Source organism: Echinops telfairi, unplaced genomic scaffold, assembly GCF_000313985.2.
Source record: "Echinops telfairi isolate 266 unplaced genomic scaffold, ASM31398v2 ScPeMD7_7459;HRSCAF=8497, whole genome shotgun sequence".
In the NCBI taxonomy this organism is placed as follows: Eukaryota; Metazoa; Chordata; class Mammalia; order Afrosoricida; family Tenrecidae; genus Echinops; species Echinops telfairi.
In genome coordinates, this window is record NW_022111359.1 from 5,247,155 (window position 1) to 5,262,672 (window position 15,518).

General features: G+C 61.8%; 1 protein-coding gene and 2 non-coding genes across 5 annotated transcripts in view; 1 reads left to right on the forward strand and 2 right to left on the reverse strand.

The window, feature by feature from the left end:
- The window catches only part of DPP9 (dipeptidyl peptidase 9), a 38,865-nt gene extending 26,390 nt beyond the window's left edge, over positions 1-12,475 (reverse strand). For 2 of the 3 annotated variants that reach the window (XM_045300091.1, XM_004714357.2), the window contains exons 1-2: positions 9,697-9,798; positions 5,965-6,266 (exon numbers count right to left, since the gene is read on the reverse strand). In XM_045300091.1, the coding sequence (XP_045156026.1) occupies positions 5,965-6,266; positions 9,697-9,752 (358 nt within the window). In that variant the 5' untranslated portion in view covers positions 9,753-9,798. Of the gene's footprint in view, positions 1-5,964; positions 6,267-9,696; positions 9,799-12,446 lie in introns of those variants that run through there. The other variant, XM_045300090.1, reaches the window with a different exon arrangement.
- Positions 12,476-13,573: 1,098 nt separating this feature from the next.
- TRNAG-UCC lies at positions 13,574-13,645 on the forward strand. Its single transcript has one exon. It is a non-coding gene; the product is annotated as a tRNA-Gly (tRNA).
- Positions 13,646-13,771: 126 nt separating this feature from the next.
- TRNAV-CAC lies at positions 13,772-13,844 on the reverse strand. Its single transcript has one exon. It is a non-coding gene; the product is annotated as a tRNA-Val (tRNA).
- Positions 13,845-15,518: the final 1,674 nt, after the last annotated feature.

A 15,518-nucleotide genomic window follows, 5' to 3' on the forward strand; every position in this document is an offset into this window, starting at 1 on the left:
GGGCTGGTGCCTAGCAACACCTCCACACCAGAAAGACAACCAGATTCCAACTCAGGGGTGCAGGACGAGTGTGCCAGGACTGGACGGTGCCCACAGGGCGGGCTGTCCCCTGCTGGGTGCCAGACCGCCAGGCCTTTCCTCTGAGTGCCTCTGGTGGACCGTGAACCTGTTGGCTGAGTACATTCACCACCTGCATCAGCCCGAGCTTCCCGGGACGGCTGCAGCTAGGGAGAAGCTCAAGCCTCTTGAGCGCTCGGCCCGACCATCTTCTCTGAAGCCACCCGCAGCACCCACAGGGGTCTTGGTTGTCAGGGGCCCTGAGCGTCTGACTCAGTCAATGCGGGCTCCCAGCGACCCCACAGGGCAACGCTGAGCTACAGCAGTGGGTTTCCGAGCCTGCAACTGTCTATGGGAGTCAGAAGCCTCATCTTTCTCCCGCACGGCAGGCTGACATTGAACTGCTGACCTTTAAGGTAGCAGCACAATGCTTAACCAGTGGGCCAACAGGGAGCTGGCCATCTCTGAGTCACAGTAAGCCCAGGTACGATTGAGCAAAACACTGCCCGTTCCTACGGGCGCCCTCAGCACCGCTCTGTGTCTGAGCCCGTGTGGCGGCCGTGGTGTGTGTTCGGCTCGGTGCAGGCCTTTCTCTTGTCCGCCGCCCCTGCGCTGTACAAGCATGCTGTCCTTCTCCGGGGACTGGCGCTCTGACAGCCTGTCCTGAGTACGGGAGGCCGTGTCTCTCCCTCCTTGCCTCCACGGAGCACCGGCGGTGCTGCCTGCAGGGCAGGCTTGTTGGGTCTTTGGACGGTCTTCTCCATGACGCGGTGCAGGGCTGGGCATCCTGTGTCCCCCCGGGCTGACTGGACAGCCTTCCCATCGTGGGTCACCGTCCCACTGCTAAAGAAGGGACCAAAGACACAAACAGTTGGTCATGCCCGTACGCTGGGTGCCCCCGCCCTGTGGCACAGGTGGGGCGCGGGGCCAGTGACGCTGGCTGGCTGTCATGACAGAGCCCCAATGCCCTCTCAGTGCCAGTCCCTCGAGCAGGGGGCTCAGAGTGAGGGCGTCTTTCCCTTTCTTGGCTGCTCACCCCAAAAGGCGGGTGATTTGGGTGTGGACAGGGGGGCTCAGAAGAAAGGCCCGGCAGCCTTCGGGGAAGGGGTGGGCGCCAGCCATTGGGAACCTTGGGAGTGCACGCAGTTCGACTGTGACACACGGTGCCAAAACCAACCGGTGAGGTCTCCATGCGGCCCGTTCTGAGACAAGTGGCACAGGCCCTCTGCTCCCGAGCAGGCCTGCTGTGAAGGAGCCGCCCTTGGTGGCAGTACGAGGCTGGGCCAGGCCGCGGAGCGTCACCATCAACAGATGCTGAACCTCAGCAAGTCCCGCTGACGCTTGGTGTCCCGGCGCACGTGGAGGTTCTGTCTGCACCATGCTGTCTTCTGTGAGACGTGCGGCAGGATTAGACGAGTCAGCGATGTGGTGAGGGTGCCCACGATACGACACAGAGACCGGCAGTGAGCAGGTGCCATTGGGACAAGGACATTCAGAGACTTGCTGGACGCAGGATGGCCACTGACCTGCTGTTTGTTAAGAAACCCAGGGTCGTGGGTCTAGAGCCAGGCGCCTGTGAGCAGAGGCTGATGGCGGGGCGGGAGTCCTTCACGACATTGCCGGAGCCGGGGAGAGGCCGAGGGGCTAGGGGTGCCGAGTGGCCGGGGACCGGAGAAAGGTCTGCCTATGCACATGGCTGAGAAGCAGCGCTCCTGACCAGAAGAAGTGCACCTGAGCATTTCTGATCCCGAAGTGTACCTTGCTCACCTCCCTAATAAGCCTCATCGTCGCGAGAGGAAAGCAGGCAGACTCTGTGGAGCGCAGTGAGACAGGCCCGCGTGCGCAGTCAGCCACGGAGGAGCAGATGTGAAGGAGTTATCAGGTTTGCTTTTAAAAGGCACTTGGGAGAAACGCAGGGCTCCGCTGGTACGTGTGGGTGAAGTGCTGGACACACTGACACCGGCTCTCTGGGCTTCCTGGCCCCACTCCCGTCTGGGGCACAAGCTGGGTCCTGCCCACACATGCTGCCTGGGGGGGACACTGTCCTTCTCCCCATGGCCACACAGTGGGACACATGGCTTCATTCAGAACAGGCAGAGAGTGGACGAGAGGTCGCCTGGGTTTGGGGGAGCGAGGCAACGGGACCCAGCATTTCTTTTAGGGGCGATGAGAACATTCTGGCGAGGGTTGCACTGTGAGCGCAGCGAGCGTCGGGAAAGTGCTGCACCTTCGCAGCCAACCAGCCACTGGGTCCTGACGCTTGCTGCAATGCAGGGTGGACTTCTCTGATGGCGTGCTTGGTTTCAGGAGCCAGGCACAAAATGCCAGACCGGCTCTGGCCAGGAGCACCCCTTCTCAGCTGGGCCCATGTGGTCCCTGAAACGTGCGGACGGGCAGCACCGTGGAGGCAGAGCGGGGATGCGTGGTTGCCTCTGGCTCTGGGCCACCACTGGTCTGTCAGCTCGTGTGCTGGGTGGCTGTCGAGCCGCTGTGGTGCCGGAAGCTCCATCACTGGTGTTTCCAAGGCCGACAGGGCCACCCCAGGTGAGCAGTGTCAGCCAAAGACTGAGCACAGACACGAAGCAGGAACTGGCACTGAAAGCTTACGCACAGCAGCGGGACGCTGGAGTAAAGAACCCCAAGGCTGGACGACAGACAATGCAGCTCTGGATGGGGGGCGGCTTACGAACCGCCTGTGGTTTGCAGACGACACAACCTGGCCTGCTGAGAGCGAGGAGGATCGAAGCCCCGCTGATGAAGGGCCAGGACTGCCGCCTTGGGGACGGACGAGGACACAGGGGGAAGCGGAGAAGCTTGAAGGCGTCATCAGGGAGTCCGTCTTGTGTGGATCCGCAGTCCAGGCTCGTGTGCAGCCAGCGGGCTCCTTAGAAACAGGGATGGGGAGACTTCGTCTCACGTGGCCAGGGGAGACCAGGCCCTGGAGAAGGACATCCTGCTTGGTAAAGTGGGGGGGCATGGAAAAAGAGGAAGGCCGCCCCCTCCGTGAGATGAGCACACACAGTGGCTGCTCCCCTGCGCTCAGACCTAAGAGCAACTGTGAGGATGGCGTGGACCAGGCAGCGCTTCCTTGGTCCCTCAGGCTGCTGTGAGTCGGACCACCGACGAAGACCACAGGGCTGGGGGAAGGGGCCGGTGGCGATGTGGCGGCACACGCCGGGCTGCGGGAAAATGAGCCAGCGGTTCAACCTTCACCCGACGGCTCGGCGGGGAAAGGCGTGGCGCTCCGTTCCTGCACAGACTAGTCTAAGAAGCCGCGCGGGCTGCTGGCCTCCACCCAGCACACGGGGCTGCCGTGTGTCAAGGTGGCTTCCTGGCCCCCAGCAGGAACAGCACCGGCACGTGAGGGGCCACAAGGTGTCCAAGTGCACGTGCAGAAAGGTTCCGAAGAGGCACACCCATCGAGCGGAAGGTGGATTAGTGGTTGCCCCGTGCTTGCGGGAGGAACCTTGGCGGCACAGTGGGTCCCCGGGCTGTCAATCTTAACGGGGGTCAAAAATCTCCTCCTTGTCTCTGGGAGCGGCTGGGGGTTTTGAACTGCTGACCCTGCCCAACCTGTAACCAGCATCCCCCACCTCCCCCCCTCGGTCCATCCTTTCCCACTCATAGCGATTCTACGTGGTGTCCTTGTGGCACAGTGGTCACACGTTGGGCTGCTAACTGCAAGGTCAGCAGTTCAAAACCACCAACTGCTCCTCAGGAGAAAGACAAGGCTTTCCTCCCCCTTTAAAAAGCTGTAGTCCTGGAGAAGCCCACAGGCACAGTTCTACTCTGCCTTATTCAGGCGCTGCGAGTCAGCATCGACTGATGGCAGGCGCTGGGTTTGTTTCTCAAGTGCTTGGGGGAGCGGCAGAGTGACCACTAGCAGGGATGGCCATGCACGGCCGTGGGCCTCTCCTTCATGTGACCGGGCTGCAGAGCATGTGAATCATGTTTTCGTTGTTGTTTTTTAGTGCGTGGTGGGAGGCTGGGAGGGCGCGGGCAGTTCTCCAGCCAGGGGTGTCTGCTCAGGGACAGCGCCTGTCCACAGGGACTCTCAGGAGCATCCGGCACATTCCAAACAGGAAGTCACCCAGTGGCCGTGCCAAGGACTTGAACGCTGTCTCCCTCCCAATGGATTAGTGCGAGATCACACCAAGGGGCCCCGTGGGGCTTCCTGGCATGCGCTGATGCTGGCACCAGAGCCAGCAGAGGGCAGCGCCTACCTTCTGCCATTACCACCCGCCCCTGGGGAAACGTGCCCACAGCGCGCGCGCGCGCACACACACACACACACACACACACAGCTAATCCATCACCCACAACCAGGCCACAGTGCCAGACCAAGGGCACGTGATGCAGGCTGGGCCTGGCTCTCCTCTGGAACCACCTCAGACCACCAGCTTCCCTTCAAGGGTCGCTCGTGGTGCCTGGGGCTCCACTGGCCTCCAGGCCACAGGAGACTGCATGCAAGGAGAGGGGGGCACGCCCTTCCTGCTCAGCTTGTCCTGGCAGCAGCCACCCCCACCCCCACCTGTGGTCACAGGGCCAGGCAGGCAGTCTGTCCCCACTGGTGACCCCGTGGACAGCAGGGCCAAACACCACGTAGTCCCGCGTCATCTTTGCCACTGTTCTTAAGTCTTGAGCCTGCTCTCCCTCCGTCTCCTGGATCACCTGCCTCTTCTTCGCGGCCCCTCCACCTGACCAAACAGGATGTCCTTCTCCAGGGACGGGTCTCTCCTGACCACACGTCCAAAGCACGCGAGATGAAGTCTCTCCTTCCTAGCATCTAAGGAGCACTCCGGCCCTCCTTCTGCCAGGACAGAGTGGCATTTCTTCTGGTGGCCCACGGGATGTCCGGCCTTCTCCAGCACGATTCAAAGGCGTCCACTCTTCTCCGCACTTTCTCACCCCCGTCCAGCTTTGGCGAGCATGCAAGGTGACGAGGTCGGCCGCGTCCAGTCCTTGATCGGGGTACCAGAGGCTTCCCGCCCTGTGCTGGCCAGACCATCCTGCGTTTCCATAAAAGTCTGTCCACCAGGAGGCACGGTGTCAACCACAGAGAAGGAACTGCCAGCTGGCATCAGCCGCGGGCCGGCTTCACAGGAATGACCTCTGGATCCTCAAGCATGACATTCATTCACCCATCCACTAACTCATTCATTCAATCCCTCATTCGAGTAGTTGCTGCATGCCCGGCCCGGGCAAGGATCTCTGAGAGATGCGGTCAAGTCCTCGACAACCAATCAGAATGTTGGCAGTTTGAACCCACTCCGACGTCCCTCCGGAGAAAGGCCTGGTGACCCGGTTCCAGAGAGCCGGACACAGACCCGTCTAGAGCACATGAAGGCCCGCCGGCTTGGGACCACTTGACAAGAGCAGGCGGGATGGACAACTGGGAAGCTGCAGGGCAGTGTGCTGGGATCCTGGGGGGAGGAGGGGCTGTGGGACTCCCAGCTGGGCACCGCATCCTTGTTCGTGGACACGGCCCAGGGGCCTGCTCTGCGGGCATGCTGCCCCCCACCCATGACACGCACAGACCAAAGGCACTCCCTGTGGCTGGGCGAGGGCCTGGGCAGAGTGCCACAGGGAAGGAAGTGACCAGCGGAGGGGGCTCACCCGGGCGTGCAGAGCAGGCACAGCCTCGGCCCTGCCTTCAGCCACCATGATGCCCACAGTGGTGTCTCAGGGTTGTCCCTGAGCAGCGCTTGGGGCAGTGACTTGCAGGGCCGTGCAGCCCAGCCCAGCCTGGGTCTGGCTGACGGTTCTACGAACCAGCCCATGAGTGGCCCCAAACCACGGTGCTGTGGAAACAGATGGGGGTGCTTGCTGAACACCTAACACGCCTGCAAACCTGCCCGGGCCCGTCCCAGTGGGGAGGCTGCAGGTCCCCGGGGAGCCCTGGCTTACCTAGGTAGTACAGGCGGTGCGAGTGGGGCCCGGCCTCGTCGGTCTTCTGCACAAACCGGAAGTCGTGGGGCGCCTTGTTGACCAGGAGCCCTGAGTACTTGCGACTGCCGTGCACGATGCTCCGCAGTCCCTCCCATGAGTGCTTCTGCACCTGGAAGCAGGTGCCTGGCTCCCCCACCGCGGCCGCCTCCTCAGCCCGATCTGAACCCGCCGCTGATGGAGCCGTCGAGGAGGATGACACAGCAGATGCAGGCGACTCCCCGGAGGCCATCCTCGCCGCCCCGTTGGAATTCAGCGCAAAGCTGCGGGACAGGAGGATCATGTGCACCCACTCTCCCCCAGCTCCTGGAGCCTCTGTGCTCTTCAACACAGCGGTTCTCAGCCTTCCTCAGGCCACGACCCTTCCATGTGGTGGGGAGCCCCCCCCCCCCCCAGCTGGATCACCACACCTCTCTTATGCAGCAACACAGGGTGAACGCGCCGCCCACACCTGCACCCACTACCTGCCACCTGGTTGCCCCTCCCCTCAGTGCCTTCACTGTAACACTTCCCCTGGGCCCTTCCCCCCATCCCCGCCGCCTTCACCATGACACTTGCTCACTCAGACCCCGAGGCTGCGCCCACAGTGGTCCACCCCAAACGCACACTGGGGCTGGAAGCGCCGGCAAGGAAGTACTTGGGCTCCCACCACTGGAGCCAGCAGCTCGCTGTCCCCAGGGGGGCAGTCCAGGGCGTGTGCTGAGGGTGCTCCGAGAAGTGGGGGGCCACAAAGTTGAGTCAGAGGACCAAGGTGCACCTGTACTCGCTCCCCCCACTTCAGAGGCTCCTAGACCCAGTGTTGCTGTGGGTGGATCAACCCAGCGAGGTCAATATTTGCTTAAAGAAATCTAAACACAGCCGGCCGCGGTGCCCCAGTTCTGGAGGTGCTGGGTGGCCGGGTGAGAGCGGCCGGCAGGGTGAGGGGCACAACATCAGCAGGTGTGGGGCCGGCGGGGAGTCTGAGCCAGGCACTACCTTCTCATCCTCCGGGCTCCACGGCTGGCTGACACTGGATGCCACCTGGAGGTGCCATCACAGAAGACAGCCTGGTGACTCACTTCTGTTGACCTGCGTGGAGCCCAGCTCTGGTCAGCACATGTGTGTATGTGTGTTGGGGGGGGTGTCACTGTGAGTGCTCACAGCAATGTAGAACGACGATCACTGTCCAGGAACCAGCAGTCAGACTTGTAGCAGGGGCTGGGGTGGGGAAGGGGGCCTCTGAGGGACACGGTCCCTTCAAGAGCAGAGTCTGAGCACGCTGCAGGGGCAGTGGTCTGCCGGCTGGGCCCCAATGTGGGAGCCATCAGCGTGGAGGTTCAAGTCCCTCAGCAGAAAGGCCTGGCATTCTACTTTCTCAATAGCCAGCCGGGCAAATCCGCCCCCCCCCAGGGGTTCTGCCGACACAGGTGCAGTGCCGAGAGCTTTGGAGGCTACTGGGGAGTGGCTGGTTGGCTTTTGGAACCTGGCGATGAGCAAGCGGGCATGTCCTTCCTGCCCGTCAGCCCAGCAGGGGGATGGGCTGACCAGCTCCTCTGGGGATGGCTTTGGAGACAGGAGCCTTTGGGCCTCTCAGGGCCCTGAGGCCCCACAGGCCCTGGGAGGGGGGTCAGGGAGAACCTGCCCAGGGTTCATGCTGGGCACTCACCAGAGGCCAGGTGAGAACCTATGAGCATGCAGGACCCCACACAGCCACAGCGCTTGCTGACACCTGGGCTGGGGTGGGGTGGGGGTGGGGGCACCTCCATACCTCGTCCTGCGCACAGACACCATTCGCACCACACCCCACCCCCCACCCCCGCTGTCCGAGAACGGGGCAGGGACAACACTGACAAACCTACCACGTACAAGCCGCTTACTTCTAAGGAGACCTTGGGTGGGGCAGAGGGCAGCACGCTCAGCTAGGGACAAAAGGTTGGCGGTTCGAGACCAGCCAGGAGATCTGCTTCCGGAAGGCACACGGCAGCACGCTCAGCTAGGGACAAAAGGTTGGCGGTTCGAGACCAGCCAGGAGATCTGCTTCCGGAAGGCACACGGCTCCCAGAGTCAGGGTGCCTCGAGGGCACCAGCAACCACACGCCCATTGCACCGTGAAGAAGGAAGGAAGGAGGGAGGGCGACCTTGCCTCTGATCGCCACCGCCGTCCTCTCGGGGAGCACAGGAGCAATCCCGGAGACGAGAAAGGAAACGGAACATGGGGGAGTGCAGGGGACCTTGCAGATAGGCCGCGCTCCAGGCTGGTCTAAGCAGGGGTGGGAGGGGCGTGCCCTCTCCTGTTCAGAGAGCTGGGAGGAGGCCTAGGTGGGCGGAGGGTGGTCCTACAGCCCCGCTGGGTCTCCCCGGGTGAGGGCCCTCCACTCAAGAGTTGACACAGCCGGGAACAGAGAAGCAACTCCAAGCCACTTAACTCAAGGCCACCCGCCGGCCAAGGGCGCCGGTCAAGGGCAGCCCAAGACGTCCCCAGCAAACAATTCGAGCCCTTGGGGGAGGTCGGCTCAAGGGGGTAAGATTTCTGGGGCCTCAGCAGGACCACACACCCCCTGGGCTTCAGCCAGGGACCCTGTGGGGCCCATCACAGGGATGGAGAGGGACATGACGGGGCGGGAAGAAGGGCAGTGCTGGGAGGGTCCTGGAAAAAGGGGCAGGGGGAGGTGTTTGTGTGGATGGGGGTGGGGGGTGCCTTCCCTGTGTCTAACTACCGTGTGGTGTGTGAGAGACAGGTGGACAGGCCGGCGGTGTGTGTGCATGCACACACAAATGTGCACAGGTGTGACCATGTAGACGGACGTGGCTCTGGAGCTGGGTCCCTGTGGGAGGCTCCTGGGCACATGGCACACCACCCTCTCTCCAACTAGGGCTATCCCTCTGGTGCCGCTGGGGCCTCTGTCCTATATGGAGTCTGCGTCCGTAGGCGGTGGGCAGAGACAACTGCTCAGCTGCCAACCAAAGGCCAGCGGTCAAGAGTACCCAGTGGCCCCTCGGAAGAAAGGCCTGGGACCTACTTCCGAGAACTCTTCCAAGGAAAACCCTCAGGTGGCCGCTACCAGGAGTCGGGTCCAGTGCTGCCTGGAGTCAGGTAGCGCCCTGGTGGGCACAGGCTGAGGTGCCCGAGGTGGGAGCTGGTCCTGGGGGCAGCCCTCTCAGAAGCCAGGGCTCCGAGAGCTAGAGGGAGTTCCCAGCCACACCTGGTGAGGGCGTGTGTGTCCCAAGCATCAGCCAAAGGAATGCCTGGCAGCGTACACAGCTAAGCGCTCGACTCCCAGCCAAGAGGTTCGTGTTTCAAAACCACCCACAGGCACCTCAGGGCTAGCAAACTTCTGAGGAAGCAGCCAATGAGACCCCTGGAGGCCAAGTCCACTGCTGACACAGCTCCTCTGGGGTGGACGCCACAGCAAGCAGGGCTGCATCTGCCCCCAAGAGACACCGCTGGGCGAGGCCAGGGGACATTTGTGGCTGTGACAAGTTTGGGAAGGCCCCAGAAGCTGCTCAACTCCTGAAGCATGCTGGGGCGGGGAGCCCTGCACTTGGCCTCCAGCCTTCTTATGCAGAAACCAGACTGCACCTGGGGGGGCCACATGGAGGGGGTGTGTGGGACAGACAGACTGATGCCCGAGGGAAGGCGCTGCCCCTGGCAGCGGCCCCGCAGCCTGTGCGGCACCCCACACGGGCTGGGGAGCCCCGGGGCCTGGATCCTACCTCCTCCAACGTCCGGTGTCCTCGTGGTCGGGGCGCAGCTTCTTAACCTTCCGCATGAACCACCCAGCGGCCTCGAGGGGGTGGGGGCAGGGGCCTGCAAGGAGAGCAAAGCCAGGAGGCCGCAGCTGGGGTCCCGTCGTCCCTCTGGCACCTATGACGCCCTGGCGCCCAGGGCCCTTGGCCAAGGTGGCCGTGCCAGGCCCAGCCCTGAGCTCCTGGATCAAGGGACGTTTCAAACGACTCCCAGGGGAAAACGAGCAGTGAAAACAGAGACAGCCCCCCAACCCCTCCCTGGGGCCAGGTCCCTGATGGCCCCAGCAGTCCCTGGACCACCCAGCTCACACCCACTCCCCCCACCCCAGGACGCTGGCACTCACCCTGGGGCCCTCTTTCTCTGATCCTAGCACCACCAGCTCCCTCCTGCCCTCCCAATCCCAGGGTCACCTCTTTGGAGGGGGCCTCCTCTCTCCCCCCACCTCCCATCTAGGGCAGCGGTTCACAGCAAGTGGCTCTCTGCTTTTTGAGGGGCACTAGGCAGTGTCAGGAATCATTTGTGGGAGCCATGGCTGAGGAGGGGGTGCTCCTGGCACTGAGTGGACAGAAACCAAGAATGCACAGAGCCCCCCCCCACCCCCAGCATCTACAGTGCTGTAGGGGGAGGGGCTCTGCAGTAATTATTTGGGGGAAAAACGGAATTGGGTCCCAGTTATTCACTCCACACTGCAGAATAACCACCCCACTGGGTAAGAGGAGTGTTAATGAGGGGGACCACCCCCACCAGCCTCTGTGATCTCCCTCACCCCCTCCTCACTCAGTGTAGAGTGTCAATGTGGGTGGTGGCCTAGGACGGCAGGTCAGGTGATTGGACATAGTCTCTTGGGGGTTAGTGGAAGCCCCTAAGTTGGGGTGGTTCTGCCCCAGGAGGCACAGGCATTGTCTGGGGGTGTCCTGTGTCACTGTTGGGGTGGAGTGGGGAGCGGTCCTCCTGTAACTGAACCCAGGGATCCTGCGCCCCCCTCCCCCCAAGAAGACTCCAGCCCCATCAGCAGTGCTACTGTGAGGTCCCTGCTCTAGGTGACAAAACCGTGGCTGGGATACAAGCCACATGGGGCGGGGCCACTTGGCCCTGCATCCACATTGCACCTGGAGCCCAGGTCATGCCTGGCACATGGGAGGCCTTCAGCTAATTGTGCCATCTACGTGGCCCCTGTGTGGTGGTCTGATGCCCACGAGACCTCGGCTCAGTGACACCCAGTCACTTTCTCGCTGGGCCCAGGCCATGTAGAGAAAGCCACCCCACACTCGGGCTCTGACCACGGCTATGCCATTCCTGGGCAGCCTGACAGTGGGGAAGCCCCCTTTCTGGGCCTCCACACCTTGCCCAGCTGTGAAGCCTGGCTCTGGACCTACGTCTCGGCTGAGGGCCTGGATGCCGCATGACAGTTCTCATGACACCCACTGCCGCCACACTGGACTGGAAATACGGCAGCCCGTGCTGTCAAGGTGACAGGCTATTTAAAATCACAGGGAAGAGGGACCTGGGCTTGGATCCCTTTCAGGGATAGAATCCTCGCCCTTTGCTGAGGAGTGCACGGGGGAGGGGGACACACTTCCACCTGCGATGCGCATGCTGCCTTCCTTTCCCCTGGACCTTCCAAGGGTTCTTCCTGGGCAGCTGGAGGAGCTCGGGGCGTGAGGAGCCACCACCGGGGTGGGCGCCAGCTGTCCCCAAGGGCACTGCCTCGCCTGCTCATTTCACTGTGTCACAGAATGGCTAGCAACCTATATCGAGTCTATAGAACAGGGTTGAACTGTCCTGGTGGGTTCCCGAGGTTGTCCATCTGAACGGAGATTGTAAAAGCCTCGTGTTTGTCCCTGGGAACAGCTAATGGTTTTGATCTGCTGACCCTGTGGTTAGCAGCCCAACCAGCACACCACCCTCTTTCCACTCATAGTGGCTCTAGTGGCAGAAGTTCAAAACCACCAGCTGCTCCTACAAAGTTAGTTTCGGAAACTCACAAGAGGCAGTTCTACCCAGCCCTCTGGGGGTCACTATGAGTCAGCATCAACCAAAGGCAGCAGATCCAGGCTTTTTGAGAGGGATCCTAGGAGCAGACAAGCCACCTCTTTTCTCCTTCAGATCAGCTGGTGGGGGGTGGGGTGGGGGGGGTCTAACCTCCAACCATCAACAACCCCAAGCGCTTCATCCACTGCACCACCCAGCTCACCAATGCCCTCAAAATAGCTCACTGTCACCGAGTCTGAGTCCGTGCGGACTCATAGCAAACCGACAGACAGGGCAGAAATGTCCCTGTGGGTTTCCCAGGCGATCGATCTTAACGGGAGTAGAAAGTCTCAGCCCCTCGTCTTTCTCCCTCAGAGAGGCTAGCAATTTCGAACTTCTGCCCTTGTGGTTCACAGCACAACACATAACCACTCCACCACCAGGGCCCCTCACCATGCCTCCCTAGGCCGGTTGAAAACCCTATCCACTGGCCTGTAAGCCACAGTCCTCTGGGCAATGCCCATGGGGTGCCCGCTGACTGCTAGCCAAAGGCGGGCCATTGGAGCCCACCCAGAGGTCCCTGAGAAGAAAGGCCTGGTGACCCGCTTCTGGAGCATAGGTCTGCCCTGACACAGGGGGTGGGGGAGTCCCCATGAGCCAGCCAGCTCCTGTCCTGGATCAGGCCGATGAACCCCAGTACACCCCACCTCATCCTTCTGGGCTGCCCAGCACGGGCCCAGCTCACCTTCTACGGAGTGCAGGTAGGCTTCATTCCAGCTGCAGATGTGGGGCACTGACCTCGACGGAACAAAGGTGTCATGAACGCCCAGGCTGGGGAGGCCGCCCCGGCATGCGCCCCCTCCCACCAGGCCTGTCCGGGCGAACTCTCCCTCCTCAGACAGCCCAGCATCTGCTCTCCCACGAGCCCCCAATTCCTCCGGACGCCAACCAGGGGGCTTGGTCCTAGCTCCTCCCTGCTGCTGAGGGCAGGGGGGCCGTGGGTAAGGGCCACCCGCGCTGGCCCGACTGTGACATTGAGGAGGAAGTGGGGGTGTGGGGGGGGAGCGTCGCGCCAAGCCTGAGAGAGGGGCTCGAGTTTCACCGATGGCTCAGGACTGAGACGGGGTGGTGGGAGGACGAGGTCCGGCTGGTAGCCTTCCCTCCCCGCCTGGGTGGACGGGCATGGGGGGTGGGGGCTGTTTACCGGGACCCCCAGGGCCTGCAGGGAACACGGGGCTCCCGCTCTCTAGCGGGCGCGGCGTTTTGGGTGCGGCCACCGTGTGGAGGGGTCAGGGGCCAGGGGGTGACAGGCCAGGGCTGGCAGCATCGGGGAGGGTGGGGAGGCCAGGCGGAGAGGTGGCCCGGCGGAGGGAAACTGAGGCTGGCGGCCGGTCAAGGGCGGGTCCGGCCCAGGGCGTGGGGGGGGCGGACGGAGGGCACCCCGGGGCCCCGCGGCGCGGGACGGGGCGGACGAGCGCTGCTCACCGGGCTCGGGGCCGGCGGCCGGGCTGGGCAGGGCGTCCGAGGGCGGCGGCGCTCAGGCTCGCGGGTCCATGGCCCCGACTGCGGCCCGGAAGTGGCGGGCGCGAGGGACGGCGGAGCCAGCAGAAGCGGGGGACCCGGCGGCTGGGGAAACCCTTTGACCCGGAAGTCAAGCGGCCCAGGCGGCGGTCTGGGATTGGGCGCCGTTTGGAGGGTTCCAAAGTGGCCCCGGGGCGAGGGGTGCGGCGCGCGGGCCGGCAGCCACCGGGTGGAGTGGCGCCTCCCAACCCCGGGGAGCGAGGGGGAGAGATACCCCCTTGTAACTTGGTATCGCCGAGCCCGACCCATAAAGCTTCTAGGGACACCGGGCGAACCATTTGCCCTGCCGAGGCGTTGGTGGTATAGTGGTTAGCATAGCTGCCTTCCAAGCAGTTGACCCGGGTTCGATTCCCGGCCAACGCAAGCGAGTTGATCTCACTTTTCCATCCGCCTTCGAAAGTTATTCTGAAAAGGAACTTTTCCCCCCCCTTTTCAATTTCACCACAACTTTTAATAGACAAAAGCAAAAGGAACATTGAAAGACACCGCTGTTTCCGCCCGGGATCGAACCGGGGACCTTTCGCGTGTGAGGCGAACGTGATAACCGCTACACTACGGAAACCAGTAGAGAAAAGAGACCGATATACTGCTATTTAAAGAAAATGTTCCTGTCACGTGATTCGCGCAGAGTCCAATTGTTTTCTTTGATGACCCACCTCTGCCTGGATACTTACATCTCTGCTTGTGCCTAAGACCAAAAGAAGGAAAATCATCATCATCATCATCATCTCCTTCCAGCCCTGGGGTTGTAATGGTTACGCGTGGGCTGCGATCCGCTTGGTTGGCAGTTCGAAGCCACCACCTGCTGCTCTGAGCTTTCTACTCCCGTCCGCAGTGACACTCGGAAAACCGACAGCCTGGACTCGATGGGAAAAGACGATCGGCAAAGCTACGCGAAAGCCGAACCCACCTCTCACGCACTGGCTCACGCTGCATAGAAATGCAAACTGGAGGCGCGAGTATTTCTCTCGCTGTATTTCCTTTTGTTGCCCCAGCCCAAACCCTTTTCTAAAAGGGGTTTCCAGTGTGTGCATCCTCCTGCGCTCGAGGTGCGGGGAATTTGGACGTGAAGGGGAGGAGGAAGCCAGGAAAAAGCCCCAGCAGACTTTTCATCTCATTTAGTATTTTAATTTTGAAAATAACAGTTATTTTTTAAAAAACCCAATTGCCCACCCCACCCCCACCCAGTGGACTTGGACTCGTGGAGGCCTTGTGCGTGTCGGAGTGGAATTGTGTGTCCTGCCCCGGGACAGAAAAGGCCTGGGGGCCGGGTGAAGTCATCAGGAGGGCTTCCTGGTGGAGGGAGAGCCATGCTTGGCCAGAGCACCCCTGGTGACACAGTGGGTCAAGCAGTTGGGCTGTCAACCCAAAGGTGGCTGGTTGGAATCCCCCAGCCAGTGGCTCAAGGGAGAAAGAGGGGGCAGTGGGCATCTATAGAGGTTTTTGGGCTTGGAGGATCTGTCAGGAAGTGCTACTCAGGGCGGATCCGAATCAGGATGCAAAACTCTTTGTGAACTCTTCTTTTAAAGTGTTTTTTTCAGGCCTTCCATGTGCTGCCCATCAAGTGGCCCCCGGGCCTGGTGCAAAGGGCCGTTCTTCCAGGCGGACACTAGGTGTCAGCAGAAGCACGGTGGGCATCACATACACCACCACCTTCACCACCAGCAGCAGCTCCTCGCTGGGGTTCAGATATCAGCTCCCCTGACACCACTGCCTTTTCAGAGACGCCTCCACCCTCACTCGGGCACCCTCAGAGCTGGGGAGGTGCGGGGGACCGGGGTGGGGTTCAGCCATGCCAGGAGCCTTCAGCCAGGGTCCCAGAGAGGAAGAGGAAGAGGGAAAGCTTCTAGGGACGGTCCTTGTTTCCAGCCTGCTTGGGATCGTGGCATTCAGTAGGTACCAGGGCACTCCCCTCGTACCTACAGGTCACCTATTTTAGCTCCTGGCGTGCCCTCTGCAGCCCCGCGATCCTATGAGCTTCTTCCCTCTCTTACAGGGCAGGAGCCCGAGGCACAGGACGGTCAGATAACTTGCCCGAAGTCACACCGCTTATGAATGGGAGAATCAGAATTTGAAAGCCAGGAGCTAACCACAAGGTCAGCCGTTTGAAACCACCAGCTGCTCCGTGGGAGAAAGATGAGGCTTTCTACTCCCATAAAGATGGACAGTCTTGGAAAACCCCAGGGGCAGTTCTACTCTGTCCTATAGAGTCGTTCTGCCTTGGTATCAACTACAT